We start from the raw sequence: 21031 nt of genomic DNA on the forward strand, positions 1-21031 counted from the left end.
CCAGCTCTGCTTTGGGCTGGGTATACCCCACCCACACCCCCTGCTGTGAGCTGTGTATACCCCATCCAGAGTTCCCCTGGTGTGGGCCATTTGTACCCAACTCCTATCCAGTGTACTCTTTACTGTGGGCTGTGTATACCCCGCTCTAACTCAAAGTACCCCTACTATACGCTGTGTAAACCCCACTCTAACCCAGAATACTCCTACTCTGGGCTGTTTAGACCCAGTGTAAACTGGGCTGTAGAGTGGTTGTGAGCCAGAGTGTTGTAAATACCTCCTCTGTGGAGTGGTCGTGAGTGTTGTGAGTGCTGGCTCACCTCCTCTGTGGAGTGGTCGTGAGTGTTGTGAGTGCTAGCTCACCTCCTCTGTGGAGTGGTCGTGAGTGTTGTGAGTGCTGGCTCACCTCCTCTGTGGAGTGGTCGTAGGGATCCTCCATGCGCAGCTGCTGCTGGTTCTTCTCCTGCTCCAGGGTCTCACTAATGAGGCGCGCCACCTCACTCTGTGTCCCAGGCTTCTCCCGGCCAATCAGAAAGCTGTGTGGAGAGAGAGGGAGGGAGGACAGGGCTCAGGGCTCAGCACAGAGAGCAGTGGCAGCAAAGGTGAAAACTTCCTTCCCCTGGTCCCCCCGGTGCAGTGCATTCCTAATATCAGCGCGGTACTGTGCGCACCAGGCGTGCGTGAACGTGCGTTTCACTGGCCTGAAACAGACCAGTAACGGCTGCTCCCTTTCAACCAGCCCGGAGCACACACAGCCCTGATTTACACTGTGGAAGCCACAGCTCGCTGGTGTCATCGTTCTTCAAGGCATTTCCTGACAAGTCCAACCATTGGATGAAAGCCTTTGTGACCTCACCGCCCACATTCCGTGAGCCCGCCCACCACAGCCTCGGCAGGGCTGACACTGACAGCGGCGTGTTGCGGCAGGCCAGGAGGGAAAGCGCGCGCTCACCTGACGGTGCCTTTGGTGTTCTTCAGGACGGTGGCAGCAAAGAGCTGCGTCACCCCCACCAGGCTGATGTTGTCCACCTCCACGATCTGGTCGTTGACCTGGATCCTGGAGGGCAGAGAACAGACACGGGTCAGAGGGAGAGGGGGCGGAGGCCTGATGCTATCAGTCTTTTCATGCAGGATGTCAGACTGAGACCCTGACTCACTGCAGCCGGTAAAGATCCCATAAAAGTCCTGGCCAATCCTTCTTAGGCTCTTTCAATCTGGCCATCTAATAACCCCCCGTTAAACTGGCTGAATAGTTCCCTCCCTCCCCACCCAAAATGATGTGCCCCCCCAGTCCACACCGCCCCTGGCACAGCAGAACACATTTACATGTTCGAATTCTGGTTTCAGCGTGATGGCATACTTGCATGGATAAATCTGATTTGCTGACACAGGGAGCAGTACAAAGCCTTGCTCTCTGAAGCTGGAAGTCCTGCAGAGAGCTCCGCTCCCTGAGGAGCCGCTGCCCATATTTTCTTTTGCTCTTTACTGCAGGGTATTAATACACCCGGCTGTTTAGACAAGGCATTTCGGGACCCCCCCCTGGGGAGCTGTACGGAGGGCGCGCGCGGGGCATCTCATGTCGGAAGGAGTTCCGGATCATCGCGATGGGAAAAGATAACAGACGCCGCTTCCCCGGAAGGCTGAGTGCTCGGCCTGCTGGCTCCGGAGGAGGGAGGGAACGAGGGAGGGAGGGGTCAAACGGGGAGCGCGCTCTCCAGGAAGGTGGCAGTGGCGGCCCTTACCACCCGTCTCTCTGGGCCGCGCCCCCCTCCGTGATGGTCTTGACGAATATCCCCAGCTTCTCCAGGCCCTGGTCCGCCCCCACACCCATCCCGATGATGCTGATGCCCAGGCCGTTGTCTCCTGCAAGTGAGGAAGAGGAGGGTGGTCAGAGAGGGGAATGTGAGGAAGAAGGGGTGGGGGTCAGGGTGAGGGGACCATGAGGCTCCTCATGGTTGGTCAGAGTGAGGTGTAAAGCCACAGGGTTCAACTCACTCAGCAGTCACACGCAAACCAGTTCCATTGCACAGGACTTCTCAAAGACACTTTCAGTAACATACATTTTTCAAGGACTTTTAATTGCTGCAGTAGTGGATTTATCCTAAAACTGGGCTACTTTGAAGATGACATTGCAAAGGAAAATTCATTTTGAGACAGCCTGCTTTCAAAATGTTTGGCGTCTATGCTGATACACACTTTGGCAAACTGTCAGCAAACACCACTCCCCAGGGACTCTCAGGAATGGAGTTAATACGCAAGCTGTTGAGTGATATACCAGCAATATCAGCACATTGACACTGCAGGCCCTGATAGTAATCTACACCAGTTAATGAAGAGGTATGCATTTCACTCACTGTAAAAGTAAAAACAATTCATTTTTCTTCGATTTGGACAAGTGTCCAAGACTCTTCAAGAACGCTGGAACATCTCAATGCTTTTCACGACTGTTCGATGACTATCCCAGCTGAAAAGGTTCTCAAGGAATTTCAAGGGACCAGAAAACGCTGTCTGCTGTTTGAGGAGGGGTGGGACTGTGGCGGGACACCCACCTTTCTCGATCTCCACCGGAAACACATCCATCTTCTCCACCCTCTTCTCCAGCTCGTACTCGGCGGAGGCCGCCACCGGGTCCACCTCGTCGTTGCGTCGGTCATACTCCTCGTTGGAGTAGGTGCTGAAAACCTGCAGGGGAGGGACAGCAGCGCCGCTCAAACCACTGCACTCGGATCAGAACCATCCACGGAGCAACGCTGCCTCTGTGACTGGATCTGCCCCAACACCTGCAGTAGCCTAATCTACTACACTAACGACACCAGCAGAATAACGCCCTGACCTAGCACTCCACAATTATCCATGGACTGCTTACTGGCTGTTTGAAAGCAACTGAGCACAAACTGTACCACACACCTGTATCATGTATCCACCGCAACATATGTGTTAGTCACGGTATTGTGGGTCTGGGTGCATTATATGCTGAAAAGCAGCCAAGACAGGTTTTCAGCTACAGAGGAAACAGCTCAGTCTCACCCTGAGGAAGAAGAGAGCTCCAGGCTTGGTACTGAATTACAGAACATGATGTAACATGGTTCACATCCATTCCCTCTTTCTCTAAACAGTCTTCATTTCACTGGCTGTGCATTCATTTCGCCCAGTGAGCACGTATCAGAGCGGGCAGCCAGTCCACCGCGCCAGCGGTCCGATGATGCGCGACCCTTCGGTTTTTAACCTGTAATCACTGCGGCCCGAGGAATGCGCGACTCAGAAGTGCGTTTTGGAGGCCGGAGGGGTTGGGCTGGCGTGCTGTTTGCTCGGTTCATCTGTTTGAAGCAGAAGGGGCCATTGTGCTGCACTGTTGTGGGGGAGGAGCGCGGAGAGTTTACTTCAAACAGACCTGCGGGCAGGTGTGCGGTGCCCGGCTGCTGTGTGACACCGCCACAACAGCGCACTGTTAGAGGACAGCGAGGTTTCATCAAGCTTTAAACGATCCATAAACTACCCGTGGGTCTGAGTCTCCCCTCTCCCCCCGCCATCACCCCCCACCCAGCCCCCCCCCCGGGGCGTGGAAACGGCGATCGGGTGCAGGGTCAGCCGGAGTTTACGGGTGGCGATGTGGTCCCTGGTGGAGAGCAGAGCGGCCAGTGAAGTAGGACACAGCTGTGTGGAAACGCCACACTTTCAGTCCTCACCGCTAACCTGAGATGGCAGCTGGCATGAGCCACGCAGCTTTCCCCCAGCACAAACTCTCTCACTACCGTCACTGGCCGTCCCAACGAGCATGGACAGATAACACTCTCCATGCACAGCAGTTTCAGCCACTCCAAACACAGGTTTCTGTGCTACATTATGGTTGCTTGGCAGATGCTGTGATCTAGAGTGTCTTGCATCAATCACAATTTTTATGAGTTTGCATTTACACAGTTGGATATTCACTGAGGCAGTTCAGGTTAAGGAGATTCCCCAATGGTCCAACAGCAGTGGAACAACAGTGCCCCAGCAGGGAATCGAGCTGGCAACCTCTGGGTAAAGAGCATGTCTCCTTAGCACTATTGCACACTGCTGTCCACACTGCAATGTACTGAGAGGAAGCCGCCAACAGACATCTGTCACCTTCTCCTACTAAGGCCTGGAATGGATCAAATTGCCTTGCATTGGGAGTTATTTCCACCCCTGCAGCAGCCCATTGCTTTCAGCTCCACACAGAGCCCGTTCCTCCGTGGAGATTTACGGCTACAGGTGCGGCACCTTCTCTCACCTGACGTCCCTTGGGCCGAACGCCAAGGTGCGCTCCTCGCGGTCCATCACCACAGTTACGGCTCCAGCTCAGTGAACTGCTCACCGGACTGTGTGAAACGCGCGCGTCCTGCCTGCCGGTCGCGCCAGCAAGTCGGTAACCACGGTGAGGTGGGATGACTTCCCAGCATCCTTTGCTGTCGGGCCTCCGGCAACAGCGTGGCCTCTGGCCGTTTTCTTCCCATTACAGTTCAGCGGAGCCGAGCTGTTCCCTCCGAACCACGAGGGGGGCGTAAAAGGGACTCGCGCGGTGCCCTACATTTCTGACTCCAGCGCAGATATTTATAGAGGCTCCTCTGTTCAAACAGACTTTGAAGAGGAGTTAAATGAATGATGAGACGGGGGGCCGTTCTGGGAAGAGCCAGCTTTGTTTGGACTCCGAGTACGGGACAGAACGGGACCTCGGGGGGGGGGAGTCACAGCTGAGACTATAAACCCACTACTACCCCTCGTAATGCTCTGTTTCGGAGGCCAGGGGTCGCGTATGACATCATAACAATAATAGTTTTGCCTTACATGGCGCGAGCTGTGACCTCATGCATTCCTGTGATTGTAGCGCTTGCCCTGCGGACTGCAGTGGGTATTACTTCTGCGAGCGTGCTCAGAGATCGGAGTGACACCATCTCTGGAATTCACTTTAAAGAAGGAAACCCATCCCTACACCTGCACCCTGGACCACACACACACACATACACACACACACGCTCTCATACCCACACACACTCGGCCCCATCCACAGTAAAGCTGAATGAACAGTGAGAAGCTTTGTCTCTGCAGTAAGCAGGATACAGAACCCTTCCCCTGCTGTGTGGCAGCCCCGCTGGGTGCAGCCCCACTCATCCCCTCCGTCCCAGGGCAAATCCAATCTGCGGCCTAACGACACTGAGCGTCTCGCTGGCCCTCATTTCATCCGTCTCCCGGCGCAGTTCACCGAGGTCGTGATCTCCAAGTGCTCCCCAGATGTTGGACCTTTTTTTGGAAAATGAAAGCGGTGAGGCTGAGCCAGAGCTGGGAGTGTGGGGAGCGAGAGGAAGCGAGAGAGAGAGAGAGGGAGAGAGTGAGAGAGAGAGAGAGAGAGAGAAAGAAAGAGAGAGAGAGAGAGAGAGAGAGGAAGAGAGAGAGAGAGAGAGAGAGAGAGGAAGAGAAAGAGAGAGAGAGAGGGCTCGGGGCTCCATCTGTAAAACAGAGCTGACGTAATGTAGTAAATATTTCCACTCCGTCTCCGGATCCTGGTGCATGTCAGGACTAGAGGAAGGAGGTGGAGCCCCACACTCACACACGCTCTGCTTAACCCACACTCATCACGCGTCAGCGCTGTACTGAGATCAGTGGGCATAACACACTACTGACACGTCAGCCACTGTACTGAGATCAGTGGGCATAACACACTACTGACACGTCAGCCACTGTACTGAGATCAGCGGGCATTACATGCTGCTGACACGTCAGCCACTGCGCCCAGATCAGTGGATATTACACAGTGCTGAGATCGGCAGGTGGTACGTGCTGAACAGACGTCTGACGCTGTACTGAGATCAGTGAGTATTGCATCCTATTCACACATCAGCTGCTGTACTGAAATCGGTAGGTAATACACACTGCTCACAAGTTTGAGACTGTACTGAGATCAGTGGGCACTGCACACTGCTGCACATGAGTGATCTTGGAATGTAATCCATTTGTAAGAAATGTTCTTATCACCCTTAACATAACGCAACTTTCCCCCCTCTTACTGAAATACAAATTTGGCTTTTGACCTACAGCTTAATCTGCCCCACTAATCTCGGAGCTGAGCGCTTCTTAACCTTGCGCTTGAGTTTGTGTCAGTGTTTTCAAAGCCACTTTCCTGCCAGCCCCGTGTTAGCAGGCCTTTCACTGAGCAGCGAGCGGCTCCAGCTGCCGCTACAAAGGGGAGCCGGCCAACATTTGCTATTCAAATAGATCACATCGGATCAGAGGAGTGGATCAGGTCACCCGCCGAACGCTGACACAAATCAATCCTCATCATTAGCGCGGCCCCCACAAAGGTCCTGTGTCCTCGCAAAGAACACTGTCTGCTCTTACAGAGTGCCACTCCGCCGAGCTGAATCACCACAGAATGACTGAAGGATACTGCCCGCGCCTGTCCACCGAGCCTTTTCAGAAGGCCGTGTTTCCAATCAACGCCTCTTCAGAAATGCATGTTTCCAATCACAGCCGTTGTGCTTGGGTGTCGCCTTCGCCTCGTCGCACATTAAATCAAATCAAAGCCCCAAAATCTAACCCAAATGGAAGTAAAGTCCCACATTAAAACATTTCATTAGACTTTATTACGGTGGCTGGATTAATTAAGAGCCAAGATGGCAGTACGGTACGCACACAGCCGTTTCAGGAGCCCCGCTCCCCTGGGCCTGGCCGTCATACAGACGCCCCCCCCCCCCCCCCCCCCCCCAACCTGAGTCACGCTTCGCCTCTCCCCTCACACTTCTGTCCGACTTCCCGGTTGCCATGGAATCCTCCAGAGATTCCGAACAATGTTCTTTTCTTTGCCGAAACTCTATAGCCTGGGCGGCCCATGTCCTCCGCTCAGGCGGGAGGCACGGGGGCCAGCCTCTTTGTCAGAGCGTGGAAGAGAGCACCATGTTCGTATCGGTGCCCCACGATCACGCCTCAGAAGAGCCAGGCGCCTCCAGGCTGGGAGGCCCGCGTGTCCTTTGCTGACGTCTGAAGGTACGGCGTTCGCAGCGACTGGCGAAGCCGTTGCAGCGAAATGAGGCGGCGCGGCCCGGTCTCTGAATCCGCAGCTTTACAGCTCTCCTCCTTCTTGTTCCTGCAGCTCAGTAATTACATTCCTCAGGGCTTTTATGGTGTGGTTAGCGCTGTGATGTGGCCGAGGAGAACCGTGACTCCGTCTGCTTTGCGTTTGCCTTCTCTCTGAGGCTCGCGGAAAACCTCCTCACGGAACAAGCGGGCCTCGTGCCCGCCTCAAACCGCTGCTGAGGACGGCCATGTGCGCACACACACTCCTCCAGCCGCTGCCAAGTCTGCGCATACACGCTCCTCCAACTGCTGCCAAGGAAGGTCAGCTGCGCATACACGTTCCTCCAACTGCTTCTGAGGACACCCATCTGCGCATATGCACTCCCTCCACTGAGGACAGAAATCCACCCGCGCACACTCCTTTCTCTGACTGCAGCTGAGGGGAGAAATCTGCGCATACGCACTCCTTCCTCTTGCTGCAGTTTAGGACAGCCATCTGCGCGTGCACACTCCCCCGCCTGCGCCTGCTCCCGCAGTCCTCTCCCCATAAAACGCCGCGGTGGGAAATTAGTCAGCGGCTGCGAGGGAAGTGGACCGGAGCGATTCCCGCCAGGGAGCCGCGGAGAGCACAAAGAGCTGGACGCTGCCGCCTGTTAATGTCAGCATCTCCACAAAGAGGGCCCAAAATCAAAACCGTGCAGCGGGAGCAGGCCCCAGGCCCGGGGGGCCGGAGCGGGCCGTAATGAGGAGAGACACCGCGCTGCCAAGCCGCTCAGAGCGCACAATCAGGTCAATGTCTCCTGTGAGTGTACTGCACCGAGAACTGCAACATTAAGAAAATAAAAATCAAGACAACCAAAAGAAAAAAATGAACCACCCCCAACTACTATTAAAACTCTGCTACACCATTAAAGCATCTAGTGCTTGCCACATAAATAAAGCCCTGCTCAGCTCGCCACGGCTGCGCCACGTCTCTGCTGTTCTGTCTCGAAAATGTATTAACACCCTGCGAGCGGCCACTGGTGATACAGTGAGCAGCTCTCTGCCTCGCAGCCCTGAGGTTCAGTCAGAGGTTTGCGCTGCGCAGGGAAGGAACAATGTCCGTCCGGGATAAGAAGGTAAACACGCTTCCTCCCCCAGTCTGCAGCTGTTCGTGGCAGGCGGATAGATTTCAGCGGTATGCGGCTTCGACGGGTCCAACGGGTTTGGTGAACGAAGGCTGTGTTGACCCACGACAAAGACAGCAGCTCTCCTACTCTGCTGGTGCAGCCCTGGTGTCCTTTGAGCTGTGAGTGATACTGTAAATATACTGATTTAGCTTTAAGATGTTCTTTACAAAACGCTTGTGTATAAGATAAAATGTTTTTATACAGGACAGCTTATAAAGCTTACTTTGTCTTTGCTGACACAAGGCAACTCAGCAAGGGCCTAGCTCAATGGTTCAGCGGTGCTGTCCTGCCTGAGATTTGAACATGCACCCTTCTGGTTACGGGCCCATTTCCCAGTCCATGACTCGACACCACTACCCAGGCGATGCCATCCGGACAGGGAGAAATGTCCGCTTCTGCGTTTTAATGTAAAACTAAAAATAGGAAGCCCTAACATGAACCCCATGTTGTCTTCACTCTGAAGCGTAAAAAGAGGTGAAATGAGTCAAACTCGATCCAGCCCTTGAGCCCACGTCTCGCCCTGGATTGGCCCGGCTCCTCAGCTTCTGACACATCCCCCCTGGAAAGGGGCGGGGGCCGGCGAGGAGGGCGCGCAGACAGGAAATGGAAAAGCATAACACTCATAAGCAGAGATGATCAAAGCCGCTCCCCGAGCCCGGCGGCAGACGCATGCGGCTCTCTCCGATTTCTATCATTACACAGGAAATCTGCGGAGAAGGAGGGAGGTGACAGCCAATCAGGGCGCAGGAGGAAGTGGCCCGGGTTTTACAGGATACGTGAGCGATGTCAGAGCGTCCTGAAGCAATGGTGTGTTTTTCTAGGCTTTTCTGCCCTGGAACCAGACTGCAGAGAGCTATAAGGAAGGACCAAGATCTCTGGAAGTTCATCTGTTCATGTTTTTACAAATCAGGGCAGTGGGCTACTCTGACAGGAGAGCAGACCCACAGGATACCGACAGCTCTCCTCCAATCAGACAGGCCACACAGGGCAGCCACTGTTTGTTTGAAATGGAGGAGACCACTGAGTGTTGTGTTTGTGTGTGTGTGTGTGTGTGTGTGTGTGTGTGTGTGTGTTATAGGGGGACCCGCAGGTGCAGCGGTGCATTCAGACCCTTTTCTGATCCGTAATGATTAACTGATTCAGACGTCTTTTCATCAGAGTGTCAGCGTGAGGCTTCTGACAGACCCAGAGGCGAACAATGCCAGGGCCTGTTCCTGTGGGACACAGAGCCAGTGTGAGTTTGTGCTGGGGGCTGATGTGACCTGCGCGCACACTCTCTCTCTCTCTCTCTCTCTCTCTCTCTCTCACACACACACACACACACACACACACACACTCGGTCCGCCTAAGAGTGTGCTGCTATCCGTTCTCCTTTCCAGCCAGAGAAAAGCGCTCTGAAGGTGACTGCACATTCCAGAGCATGCTGAACCGCAACGCCTCTCACCGCTTCCATGGATGAGCAGAGCTGTGGTTTAAAGTTTAAACGCCTTTCTGCAGCCACACCAGCGCCGCACACATCTACTGCACACTGGGACACACCCTAAAAAAGAAAAAAACGCTTCCGCAAAAAGGCACTTAACCATGTAAGTCCTGTTCCGTGCCTCTGAGAGTGCCAAAGTCACACAGATTGCAAATACCTGCCAAGTGAACCCATTGGAGTATGTGAATATGTTACAGTGAAAGTCATTTCTGCCTCACGTCCGACTGGAAGTGGCTGAGCAGGTAACCTTTAGGGAGGGATGAGGGTTCTGCTGCAGCCTGCTACTGACACAGATAGGAAAGCACTGCAGCATTTCACTGACCCACTAAAGCACGCAGTAACGATGCAGGGCCTGGTAACACAGTGAGACATCTCTGCTGCACAGCAACACAGCCGAACTGGGGCCATTCAGCACAGCAAAGACACCAGAGTGTGTCAGTGTCCAAACTGGAGACCCACACCACAGAACACACACCACAGCCTATCGGCATCCAAACTCAGGACTTCCACCACAGAACACACACCGCAGCCTATCGGCATCCAAACTCAGGACTTCCACCACAGAACACACGCCACAGCCTATCGGCATCCAAACTCAGGACTCCCGCCACAGCAAACACGCCAGAGTGCGTCAGCATCCAAACTGGAGACCCTCGTCACAGGAAAAAAACACACCACAGACCGCGCTGTAGGGAGAGAACACCATGAGCCTTGTCCTCTAGGCAACATTCCAGGACAAAGGAGGAGACTGCTCCACGTGCAAAACGTATACGGCCGTCTGCATGTACCCCTCGGATGGTAGACATAATGATAAAACCAGGCCACGCTGAAATGCATGGGGGAGCACATTAATCAGCAAGAGGCCTTGTGGATTTAGGTCTGCTGGAAGTGCACCAGACTGAGGCGGTCGGACATGTCTTGACGAGCTGGTGCCCTCGAACCCTGGTAGAGCATGCGGAGCTCTGTTACGGGCGCCCTACACGGCTCCTCTCTGGAGACGGTGACTGTGAGGGGACAGAGCCGGGGAATCGTTCTCACAAAGAGGACCTTTCTTACAGGACGCCTCTTTTCTTTCCCAGGGATCCGGTTTCAGGGAGACCTAATCCTGCCGGAGTCTGTCACGTGACTCGCAGCACAAAACGCCTGGTCTCAGATACCGGGCCAGAGGACTGAGGGCGGTGCGCGGGGGGGGTCCTCTATACCGCTTTACACTATTCTGTCACCATGACGGCTTAGACCAGCAGGCTGAGGCAAATGTTTCTGGGTCTGGGGGGTGTTGTTAGCCTGGTCTGACACTGTTGCTCATTCAACTTGAATGGATACACTTCCGTTCTGTTGCGCCGGAAGTCGCTCTGGGTAAGAGCGTCTGCTAAATGAATGTAATATAATGTAATGTCACGGGTAATTCACTCTCATCTCAAGGTCCTACTCCAGCACTGGCACTCAGATCAACTGAAATTTCAAAGGCAGGCTGCATTAACTGAGGGTGTAGAGACACCTTCACTATACAGATTTCACGACTTTGAAGTGGACAGAGTTCCTGTAAACGGATGCTGGAGGCCTGTAATCTGGTGACTCCACAGTACGCCCATGGAGTGCAGGGACAGGAAAATGCAGCGTGCCACAGGATTGGTGACTGTGACAGTGTGTAGCAGGTGACCCACGTCCTCCTGAGCTTCCACAGTTAAAGTGAGACAGACAGAGATGCAAGCCAGCGCTGCCATAAAGTGATCCATAATGGATCCAGGAAGAGAGACTTCAGCACAGCTCTCTGCCAAAGAGTGTCCCGTTTGTGCAAATCCGTACAACCTGGGCCACACCTTTGGCAACCAAACCCGGAGCTTATAAAAGAGCACTCACTCATGCCAAATGCCTGCCCATTCAAGTTCCAGAGTTTTTTTTTCCAAGAATAAAGAGGAAGGGATCGGCAGATAATTCCTCCTTTGAGCCATGCATGCACTTTCACCATTATCAGTGTGTTAGAGGGAGTCACAGGCGTTCTGTGCTGTAGCTCTCTGCGTATCTCTGAACCAGCATGGAGGAACCTTACAGCAGAGATTAAATTGAAAAGGAGGATCTTTTCAGGGATGGAAATAGCACTCCCAGTGTATAGCCCTTTGAGCCGTTCTAGCTTTTACCAATAGCAGTGCAGTGTACTCAGTGAAAGCTGTATGTTCGTGGTATGCTTGCTTGCTTCTAGTAAAACCTGGAATGCTTCAATCTGCTATGTATCTGGAGTGCTACTTTCATCCCTGCTTCTCACAACAACCGAACTCCCCTGGGCCGGGGAAGATGGCAGCAGACCTCAGGCTCACTCAAGTTGCCTACTGTTTCCCTCAAACCAACAAAATCATAAACAACTTTAACAACATGCTAATGAGGAGCCTTGGGGGCTGTACAATTTTTTTATCAACTTCTACGAGACACCCAAACACCCCCAAAAACAGCATATCCAACAGCATACCAAACTAACTGAAAGTGATATTAAATTTACAATGTCTGGAAGATTGCACAGACCGGGCCATGTTACTCAACTGCCAGGTGAGCTGTATGATTCACCGCCATAAACAGCAGCACAGGAAGTGACCTCACCTACCCCGAGCTCATAAAGCCCAGGCTACCAACGAGAGAAGGAATGACAAATAAAATGTGCTGCGTGCCAGGGCAGGACGGCTCTGTTTACAGGAACCCTGTCCGACATCGTCCTTTCTCAATTATGGGATGAAGAATGCGTTTCCACGGCGCGGGAGTTGCATCACTATTTATCGCCAGCGCTCTCTGCGTGGGACAGGGGCATGTGAGATCTTGTTTGGGGCCCATTCAGAGGTAATGGCACAGGCCGAACAAAAGAGGAGATTTCAAAACGTGCTTTTTGAGGTATTCGTCTCCAGAGACTTTACATGAGGGGAAACTGGAGAAGCGAACGGTTTCGGTATTTGCCTTAGTATTTGAGAGCAGGCTCGCACCAGGATGTGGTTAGTACTCTGGACTTGAGACCAGATGGCTGTGTATTCCAATTCAAGGCTGAGTGCTCAATTAATCTGGGGAACTGACTCCGTGAACACAGTTTGCAAATATACAAAAAAATATATAACAAAAACACTTGAGCAAAGTTATTCTGGATAAAGTGCACAACCTGCCAGCAAAACTAACACTGATAATGCTGCATAAGAACAATGCCTCTATCTCTATCTGAGGCTCTCTTCCCAGTTAACCTAAATTTTTCTTCTGTCGTGCTTGTTTTTTTTTTTAACACTTCTCTGCCACTTGCAGTGTTGTTGCAGTCAGCATGTGGATTGTAGCAGCCAGTGGGCAAGTGCAGTCCAGCACATAGTTACCAGTGCTAATGTGAGGATTCCCGCTGACCCGCCATCAATCAGCCCGACTGGGCCTTGTCTGCACCGCCCCGGAGGCCCAGCACGTGTTGTTTTGGCCATCCAGAGAGCGGCTACTGGCAGTTGCTCCCAGGACCCTCTGACAGGAGGGCAAAGGGGGGCCACAGCCACCCTGCTGCTGGGGGCCCCCGTGGATAAGACAGGATGTGAGAGGACAGGCTGTCCCTCCATATAAGCCACCGGGCCTATTCCAGTCCATGGGTAAACACTGAACTTTTTCCAGACGTGACAGAATGCAGTGAGGTGACTTGTTTTTCCCCCCACATCCTGCCAAAATATTGATTGGGTGTAATGATACCGCGGGGCACCCTGTGTCTACCCTCTCCACCCCCCCCCCCCCCCTCCCATTCTCAGTCGGAGCAGAGTTGATGTTTACAGGAGCAACGGTGCACAGACGTGACATCACAGGCTCAGGAATGTCAATGCCACAGGTAATGACTCCATGGGTTAGGTACGGCGCTGGTCGCCTTCAAAGCAATCAACAGTCCAGGATAATCCCGTCTGATGATTAACGGGGCAAGAAATGTGACAAAAACCTAAACACAGCGGAATGGAATGTGCTACTCAAAAGGGATTTTCCTTATGGCTCCAAATAAAAGATTTAAAGTTGCAATCCAGAAAACTGGACCACAATCAAATGAATTGCCCCACTCTTAAATAGGATTGGGCAAGTCACCGAATACCTCGCGCTTGCCTTTAATGAAGTCCGCAGAAATCCCTCACTCTTTAAATAGTGATCACAACAAACCTGTTGAAACTAAGTTGATTAATAATTCACCGAGTCATGTGACACGCTGCACTCTGATGCAGGGATTGAGTTTTACCTGCAGGGTCCAGAGCCCCCAATGCACACGTGTGTCCAGCTGTGCGCACAAAGCCCTTATCTAACATCAAAAATACCTCCAAGAAATACTTCTGGATCCTTCCGCATTCCTGAGAATCACCCATTAATGCATCTCCTCTGGTCGTGCGTCATGCACAGTAAGTATGACAAAGATGTGACCTTCAAAACACTCACTGTGTTAAAACAATGTTTCAGTGCTCTGAGAACTAGCTTAGCAACCCACTTTTCTAGTTACTCAACAACCATAACATTAACATGTGTGTAGGCTACAAAGAACCCAAAGATGATTTCACTTCCCAATTAAACCTCGTACCACATTGAAGATTTGACCCAGCCTGAATAAATCTTTGGTGTGGCAGAGACTTCCTGAACAAAACATTTGGGTTCAGAGGTCACCAGCTGCTACAACAGGAAATGATCGCTTAGTGGGGGATGTGGGTAAATACCTGTCACGTTAGTGTGATTTCTCTCAACTGTCACAAAGACTGTGTGATCTGGTATTTCCTGGTATGAAAGTGATATTTATAGAGACCACTTAAGCTGATGACTGTGGCAGGCATTTTCAGTGCTGTTTTTTATGCTACACATGTATAGGGTCCAAACGTAAAGGCATACCCGGATAGGAGCGGTGGAGAACCTGATTTTCCTCCGCAGGCCTGGGTCTTCCTCATCTGATAAGCCGGGCACCTCCTCATACTCCTCACAGGGCTGGTCCTCCTCATGGTGCTCCTGGTCAGTGTCCCTGTCATCCACGAAGGCGGCGTTCTCGATGCCGTAGACCACAGGGGACACCACCTCCCCGGGCCTCCGCTCCACCTGATCCTCCTGCTCGCTCTCCTCCTCCGCAGCCTCCTCCTCTTCCACAGTCTCTTCCTCCTCTCTGTAATCCTCGCTCCGGCTCGCCGGCCCTGTCTCCTCCCTGCACTCTTCCCTCACTTCCAGCTCCGGTTCCTTCCTGCTACTTCCCATTTCCTTCTCTTTCAACACCTGCTTTTCCTCCGTGACCTCTGACCCCTCGTCCATGGTCTTCTGTGAGACGTGGTTTGCTGGAGACTCGTCCAGACTCTCTTCTTGGTGATCTCCACTCTCCTCTTTTGGGGAGTCTGCTCTCAGCTCATTCAAGGGGTCCTCCTCCTGCTCCTCTGAAGGTTCCACTTTCAGCTCCTCGAAAACGTCATCCTCGTTCTCCTCGCTCTCCGAAGACTCATTCTGAACCACCACCAGCTCTGCTCGGACCATTCCCACCCCGGCTGTGTCCAAAGACGGCGCTTGTTCGGCCGGCTTCTCCTGATTGGAGCTCTGTGCAACACTCCCCTCATTCTTGTCCCCCTCTGAGGTCTTGGCCTTGCTGGGGCTGTAGCAGCGACCGGCGAATGATGGCGGCTCTTTTGCAGCGCTTGGCGGGGGACTGGAGGCTTTGGTCATAACGGTGTTTGCGGCCGGTTTGCAAACACCATCGCTTACTGGGGATGAGGGCTTATGAATGCTGTGACCAATTGGGGAGGTGGCTTTAGGGCTGTGACCAACAGGAGAGGTGGGTTTAGAACCTTGACCAGTGGGTGAGGTGGGTTTATGAGAGCTTTGGCCAATGAGAGCGGTGGGTTTATGGGGGCTCTGGCCTACAGGGGAGGTGGGCAGCGAACGCTCGGAGGGGCTGCGCAGTTTCGGCTGGCTCTCGGTTCCTTTCACCGCCACCTTGTTGTTGGTTTCCTCGCCGTCGCTGTCCACCATGAAGTTCTCCAGCCTCCGGGAGATGGGACCGGCGTTCAGGGACGCCCGCGGCGCGTGCTTCTTCTCCTCTCCCTCGCTCTTGTCCTCCAGCCGGGGTTTGGCTGGCACGGCGGGGTGGGCGTCGGCTTTTACGCCGCTGAGCGTGCCCTCCACGGACCCCGACGATCTCCTGACGCCCCGCCCCTCGTCACCCACGCTGCCCAAAGAGACCCGACCTCCCGCTTTAGTGGGGGACTGCTTTTCGGCTGACGGTGGGTCTTTGATGCCCCTCTCAAACAGCTTCCTGGTGACGGAGAACTTCTCGGCCAGTGCGGCTTTATCGATGTCACCATCGTCACCCTTGTGGGGTTTGTCTGAGCTCAGAGGTTCCGGGCTGCTAACACTCCCCAAACTGGCTCTGTGCGCACTGCCTGTAAACTGTGGCTTTGGTGGAGAAACCTGGGAAGCATCACTTTTGAAGCCTGTTTTCACCTCTTGGCTGTCCTGCTGCTGCCCGTCCATCTGCAGGAAGATGTTTTTGATCTTATTCACCCTGTTGCCAAACGGTCTCCCCCTCGCCTCCTCCCGTGACTCGCTGGAGCCATTTGCATACGACTTGGAAGCGCCGTCGGACCTAGCCCCATCAAAAGAGCACTTAATTGCGTGGAAGTCCGATTTGTATGCATTTCTGTGAGGAGAAGCACTCCGTAGCGTCCGGTCGCCTTTGCTCTCAGTCTTGATCATTTTCAAAGCTCAAATGCAGACAGTGAAGCGCAGAATGATCGCTGGCCAGGCGCAAAAAAAGTTATATCCAAATCTTTATTTCCCCTTCCGTTGCATACGTTTCATACGTCCTCCGTTCGTCTACTTCAACAGTGCCATAGGTCCCACCGCGCTGCTCCCGGCGCCTTACTTCACGCAGACTGCGGCCATCTAAAACAACAGGAGAAACAGCCATTAACAAAGACCTAATTACTTTTAACTGAATACCGTAAAAGTGTCCGTGCCGCCCCGTATCCATCCAGTTCAATCCACACGCTTTTCCAACAGTGAAGTTTCCGACTTCAATAGCAACATATTTTAATTAATTATTAAGTTGCCTTGTATGAAAATGGGGGATCGCGCCACATTTGCAGCACAGTAAAACTTTCGCGAGACGATTTTTTTGTCCTTAATGCTATAAACCAGCGACGTTTTCATTTCCTGAAACATGCTTCATAAAATAACTACTTAGCCAGTCCAGCTACCTAGCTAGCAACCTATTGTCAGAAAAAGATCTGGTTACGTGTTCGCCGCAGGAGCAACCGAATAGATCTCAGAATCAAAAGAAGTGAATCATTGTCGTACGCGCACAGTTAACACATACCTATTAGTTAGCTACAACAGAAATACTTTTGTTACCAATGAGGTTCCTGAGATTCTACGGTGAGCGCTTCTCTACTGCTGTCGGCGAACTCATTAACTTGACCAGATCGCTAGTAAAACTTTATGCAATACTATCCGAACGTTTAGAATGATCACCTCTAGTTTCTGCGTTTCTTGTATCTTGAGGAGACGGCAAAGTGCTCCCCCCGGGTTCAGTTTACGCTCCCCAAACTTGTCACTCCTTCACCGCCATCATTCCCACTCTCCAACGTTCCTTTTCCTCTCGCTCTCCAAACACACAGACCTGTCGCCCCATCGCGCGTGCCCGCGAGTATCCCGGCGCGCCACAGCGAGCAGACGAGGTCGGGGACGCGCGCACGAACACATTCCAGGACCGGCGGCCCTCCTCTAACCCCCCCTCCTCCCCTCCACCGGCGCAGCGCACAGCGGCAGGAATGGCGTGGGAAAGCGCTCCGATTCATGAAGATGCCACCTACCGCACTGCGGTGATGGAAGATATGTAAACGGAATTAGTTTTATGTTCTCCAAAAACAACACGGTTGTCTCGCCGTTGTTCCTGTAGGTTGAAAAGCTTAGCTCAAGTACGATATTGTTCATATTAGCGACAGCCCACTACACGTATTGAGCTACAAATTGAATTTAATTCAGCCCCGAGCATAATCCAATCGCTATGCGCTCCATCGTTCCATTTCCCTCCACGGTTTATCCTGATTATTATTAGTTTCATGTGTTTTTGTGGACAACACTGTCATTTTGCGCAAAATGAAATGTAACACCATTGATTCTTGCCAATAACTGTTACCTCTCTCTTTAGTAACATCAAAAACTAGTGTTTTGTAACTGGTGAGCACATAAATCTTGAAATAACTTTCCTTCTTGCACCCATACACAAACAAACAATCAAAGTTAACCAAACACGGTTCAGCTAATCAATGGGATCGTTCGTGGGTTATATCAGCTCTTAGTCGTAAGAAGAGAACACTGTCATTTTCATCGTCTTAACCTGCTCGTTTGGCCGCCATGTCTGCTCTACAGAGTTATATGAAAATAATTTAAAGCTAAATAACATACAAGTGACTTCACTGTTTCTGTCATAACAGTCTCAGATTTCTACCAGAGTGCCAAGGGTAAACATTACTGACAAGCCACTGAACTTTATTTGTCTTCTCGGGTGTCTGGTTATGAGGAAAGACGTTTAAAAACCTGCTGTGTATGTTTGCCAAAGGCTAAACAACTAATGTCAGGTAATGACTGCAGCGGCACATGAAAATCAGCCACATTCTTCCAGAATGTGTCTTACAACAGGCCAGAGGTCTTTACTGGTCCCTCCAGCCTCAAGTTAACATGGGATCTGTGTTGCACATTGCCTGCATAAGCCTATGGGGGGTGCTGTATTCCAGATACTGTTCCAGAACAGCTCATTGTTGTCAGGGCTGGAGAACCGTGCCCAAAGTGTTAGAGTGGTTCAGGTCTTTGGGGTGAAGCAGTCTCAAATGCACACAAGCACCACCTGGACAGGGTGTCTATTTATTACATACCTGTTAGCACAGTTTGTGTCTTTTATGGAAAGTAACACTTTTATAGGGTTTGAAACCATTCTGTTGGGGTGTTAACTCGCAGGCCGTACCCTCTGACCGACAGCACTGCGGTCCTGCAGGCCGGGCCTTGTGTCGTGGCCAAACCCATGACCGTAGGTTCAAAGTATTTTAAAAGGAAACAGTGTTTTGTAGCAGGAGCAGAACGGAAGTGAAGTTGCATTATTTACAGTCCAGCCAAGCTGCATTCCCTTAAGTACCGGAGGCACAAACTGCAGTGGGAGACTGAGCTGCCATGCAGAGAAATTCATTTCATCTTGCTGACACAAACAAGTAGGTCAGCATCACCAGGCTCTCTGTGGCAGCGGAGAGCAGGGGCCATGCGGTGCGGCAATGCAGCGTGGCTCTCTGTGGCAGCGGAGAGCAGGGGCCATGCGGTGCGGCAATGCAGCATGGCTCTCTGTGGCAGCGGAGAGCAGGAGCCATGCGGTGTGGCAATGCAGCATGGCTCTCTGTGGCAGCGGAGAGCAGGGGCCATGCGGTGCGGCAATGCAGCGTGGCTCTCTGTGGCAGCGGAGAGCAGGAGCCATGCGGTGTGGCAATGCAGCATGCCTCAGTTCTGCTGCTGGCTGGCTTTTTTCTCGCAGCTTTGTTGGTGTTGATGTTGGGGATGCAACCAGATATTGAAACTGAGACATGTGGTTAAAAGTGAACCATCATGTGACCTTATGTTCGCTGCGTTAAGGGCTGAGATAATGCTCTGGACGTTTACATGGCTGAAAAAGAATCTCCCATTGTCCAGTTGTGATGTCACAATAATCACAATATTTCCCACAGTGTTGTAAATGATCAGATCTGCTGCTGAAACGCTACACCATGCATTACAGATGTATTCAAGCTGGCTATCAAATGTAGTTCTGCAGCTAGCTGTTGGATTAAAATCAAAATCAGCTTTGTCAAGGCTTCACAAGCAAATGGAATTGCAGCCTGTCTGTACTGCGCAGGGATTATCCCCAGTACTTCCTTGAGCAACTGTCCCAAACTGACCACAAACATGAGCAAATGGCCATCACTCATACCAATGGAAAGAGGAGCAGTTCCTTCTAATCAATCAATAGTTTATCAGTATTTCACCATCTAACCGGCTCTTAGCAAACATTCTAAACAAGTACCCCCATTGCATGCAAGTAGTGATAGTCCAGAGCCGACTTCCCATATGATAGACCTTAAAGTGCCTATAGAATCACCTTCACAAAATAGCCCTCGGCAGTTCCAATTTTAGAAAAGGGAGCAACTTACTTGAAAACGGGTCTGCTCCCCTGGGAAGGAAACAGTCACTGGCGGAATGGGATGCTGGTTGGTTTTAACCCAGACTGACAAACACAGCTCCGAACTGCGGGGATGACATCTGACTGCCATCAATAATTGGTATTCTTCCTATCAGACGTGCAAAGCCATATCTGGGCTCTCTGATGTCCTTGAGATTAGCTACAATCTTTCCTGGAGTGAATTTAGTGCCATTTCCCGGGTGGCTGAGGGACCTAGATTTCAAAAATACCACCCAATCAAAGAGGTAGGGGAAAGAGCAGCCAAACGAGACTGAGGGGGGGAAATGCTTTGTACTTCAAATTCATTCATGTCAGTACCATGTAATGTAAAAGATTTTCAGGCAGGGCTTTCAGCTTATAAAGGACTGTCTGTCCTTAAGTAATTCATTTTAAAATGTACAGAACACGAAGTATATGTACATAACCCGAGTATAAGCATATATACATAAATAATAAGTAGTTCATCAGATAAAGATTTTTACAACCAGGAACGTCACTTATCTCTGTAACGCAATTAATAAACTCGGTACTTTGAGGTACTGGGGGGGAGCATGAAAGCCACTGTGGGACCGGAAAAATGTATCCGCGTGATTTATTATAGCGTTGAGTTAATAATACATTAAATGGTTTCGCATGAAAGGGGAAAATCATGCTCCCTGACATACTTCAGGCTCCGTGAAATATTTAGGAATTCGGGAAGCGGCGGCTCCATGCTAAACTTGGCATCGGTACTTCTGCCACATCTCTCCCCTCTATCATTACAGTGGTTGCGAAACCGCGCACCTTACCGCATGTTCATCCAGTGGTTTGCGAGCTGGATCGTAGCGAATGAGGCGAATGGCGATCTGTGCCATTGTATCGGTTACCGAAATGCGCTTAATTAGCGAGTGCCATGCATCAAAGGGCATGTATATAGGCCCTGAAAAGAGGCTAAACTACTGCAATGTGACTCAATTGTGGGTACGAAATGGGCTAGTGGTGTTAGTCTGACTTCTGTAGCACGTGCTTGTCCTGATTTCCTTCTCATTAAGTTTAGTGCTGGTGTGTTAGAACTGCCGTGTGGGTGTTGGAAAGCAACTTTTGTTGCAGGAGTGTGCAGCTATGGCCATTTCAAAATACGGTCTGAAATAGCTACATCTTTATGTTAGGCTGCTTGCT

General features: G+C 51.7%; 1 protein-coding gene across 3 annotated transcripts in view; it reads right to left on the reverse strand.

Moving 5' to 3' along the window:
- Nucleotides 1-17313, reverse strand: part of ppp1r9ala (protein phosphatase 1 regulatory subunit 9A-like A) — a 30436-nt gene extending 13123 nt beyond the window's left edge. For all 3 annotated transcript variants that reach the window (XM_036544810.1, XM_036544809.1, XM_036544811.1), the window contains exons 1-6: nt 17146-17313; nt 14530-16557; nt 2547-2679; nt 1740-1860; nt 950-1054; nt 404-533 (exon numbers count right to left, since the gene is read on the reverse strand). In XM_036544810.1, coding sequence (XP_036400703.1) covers nt 404-533; nt 950-1054; nt 1740-1860; nt 2547-2679; nt 14530-16368 — 2328 coding nt within the window. In that variant the 5' untranslated portion in view covers nt 16369-16557; nt 17146-17313. The remainder of the gene's footprint in view (nt 1-403; nt 534-949; nt 1055-1739; nt 1861-2546; nt 2680-14529; nt 16558-17145) is intronic.
- Nucleotides 17314-21031: the final 3718 nt, after the last annotated feature.

This window comes from Megalops cyprinoides, chromosome 14 (assembly GCF_013368585.1).
Source record: "Megalops cyprinoides isolate fMegCyp1 chromosome 14, fMegCyp1.pri, whole genome shotgun sequence".
NCBI lineage: Eukaryota > Metazoa > Chordata > Actinopteri > Elopiformes > Megalopidae > Megalops > Megalops cyprinoides.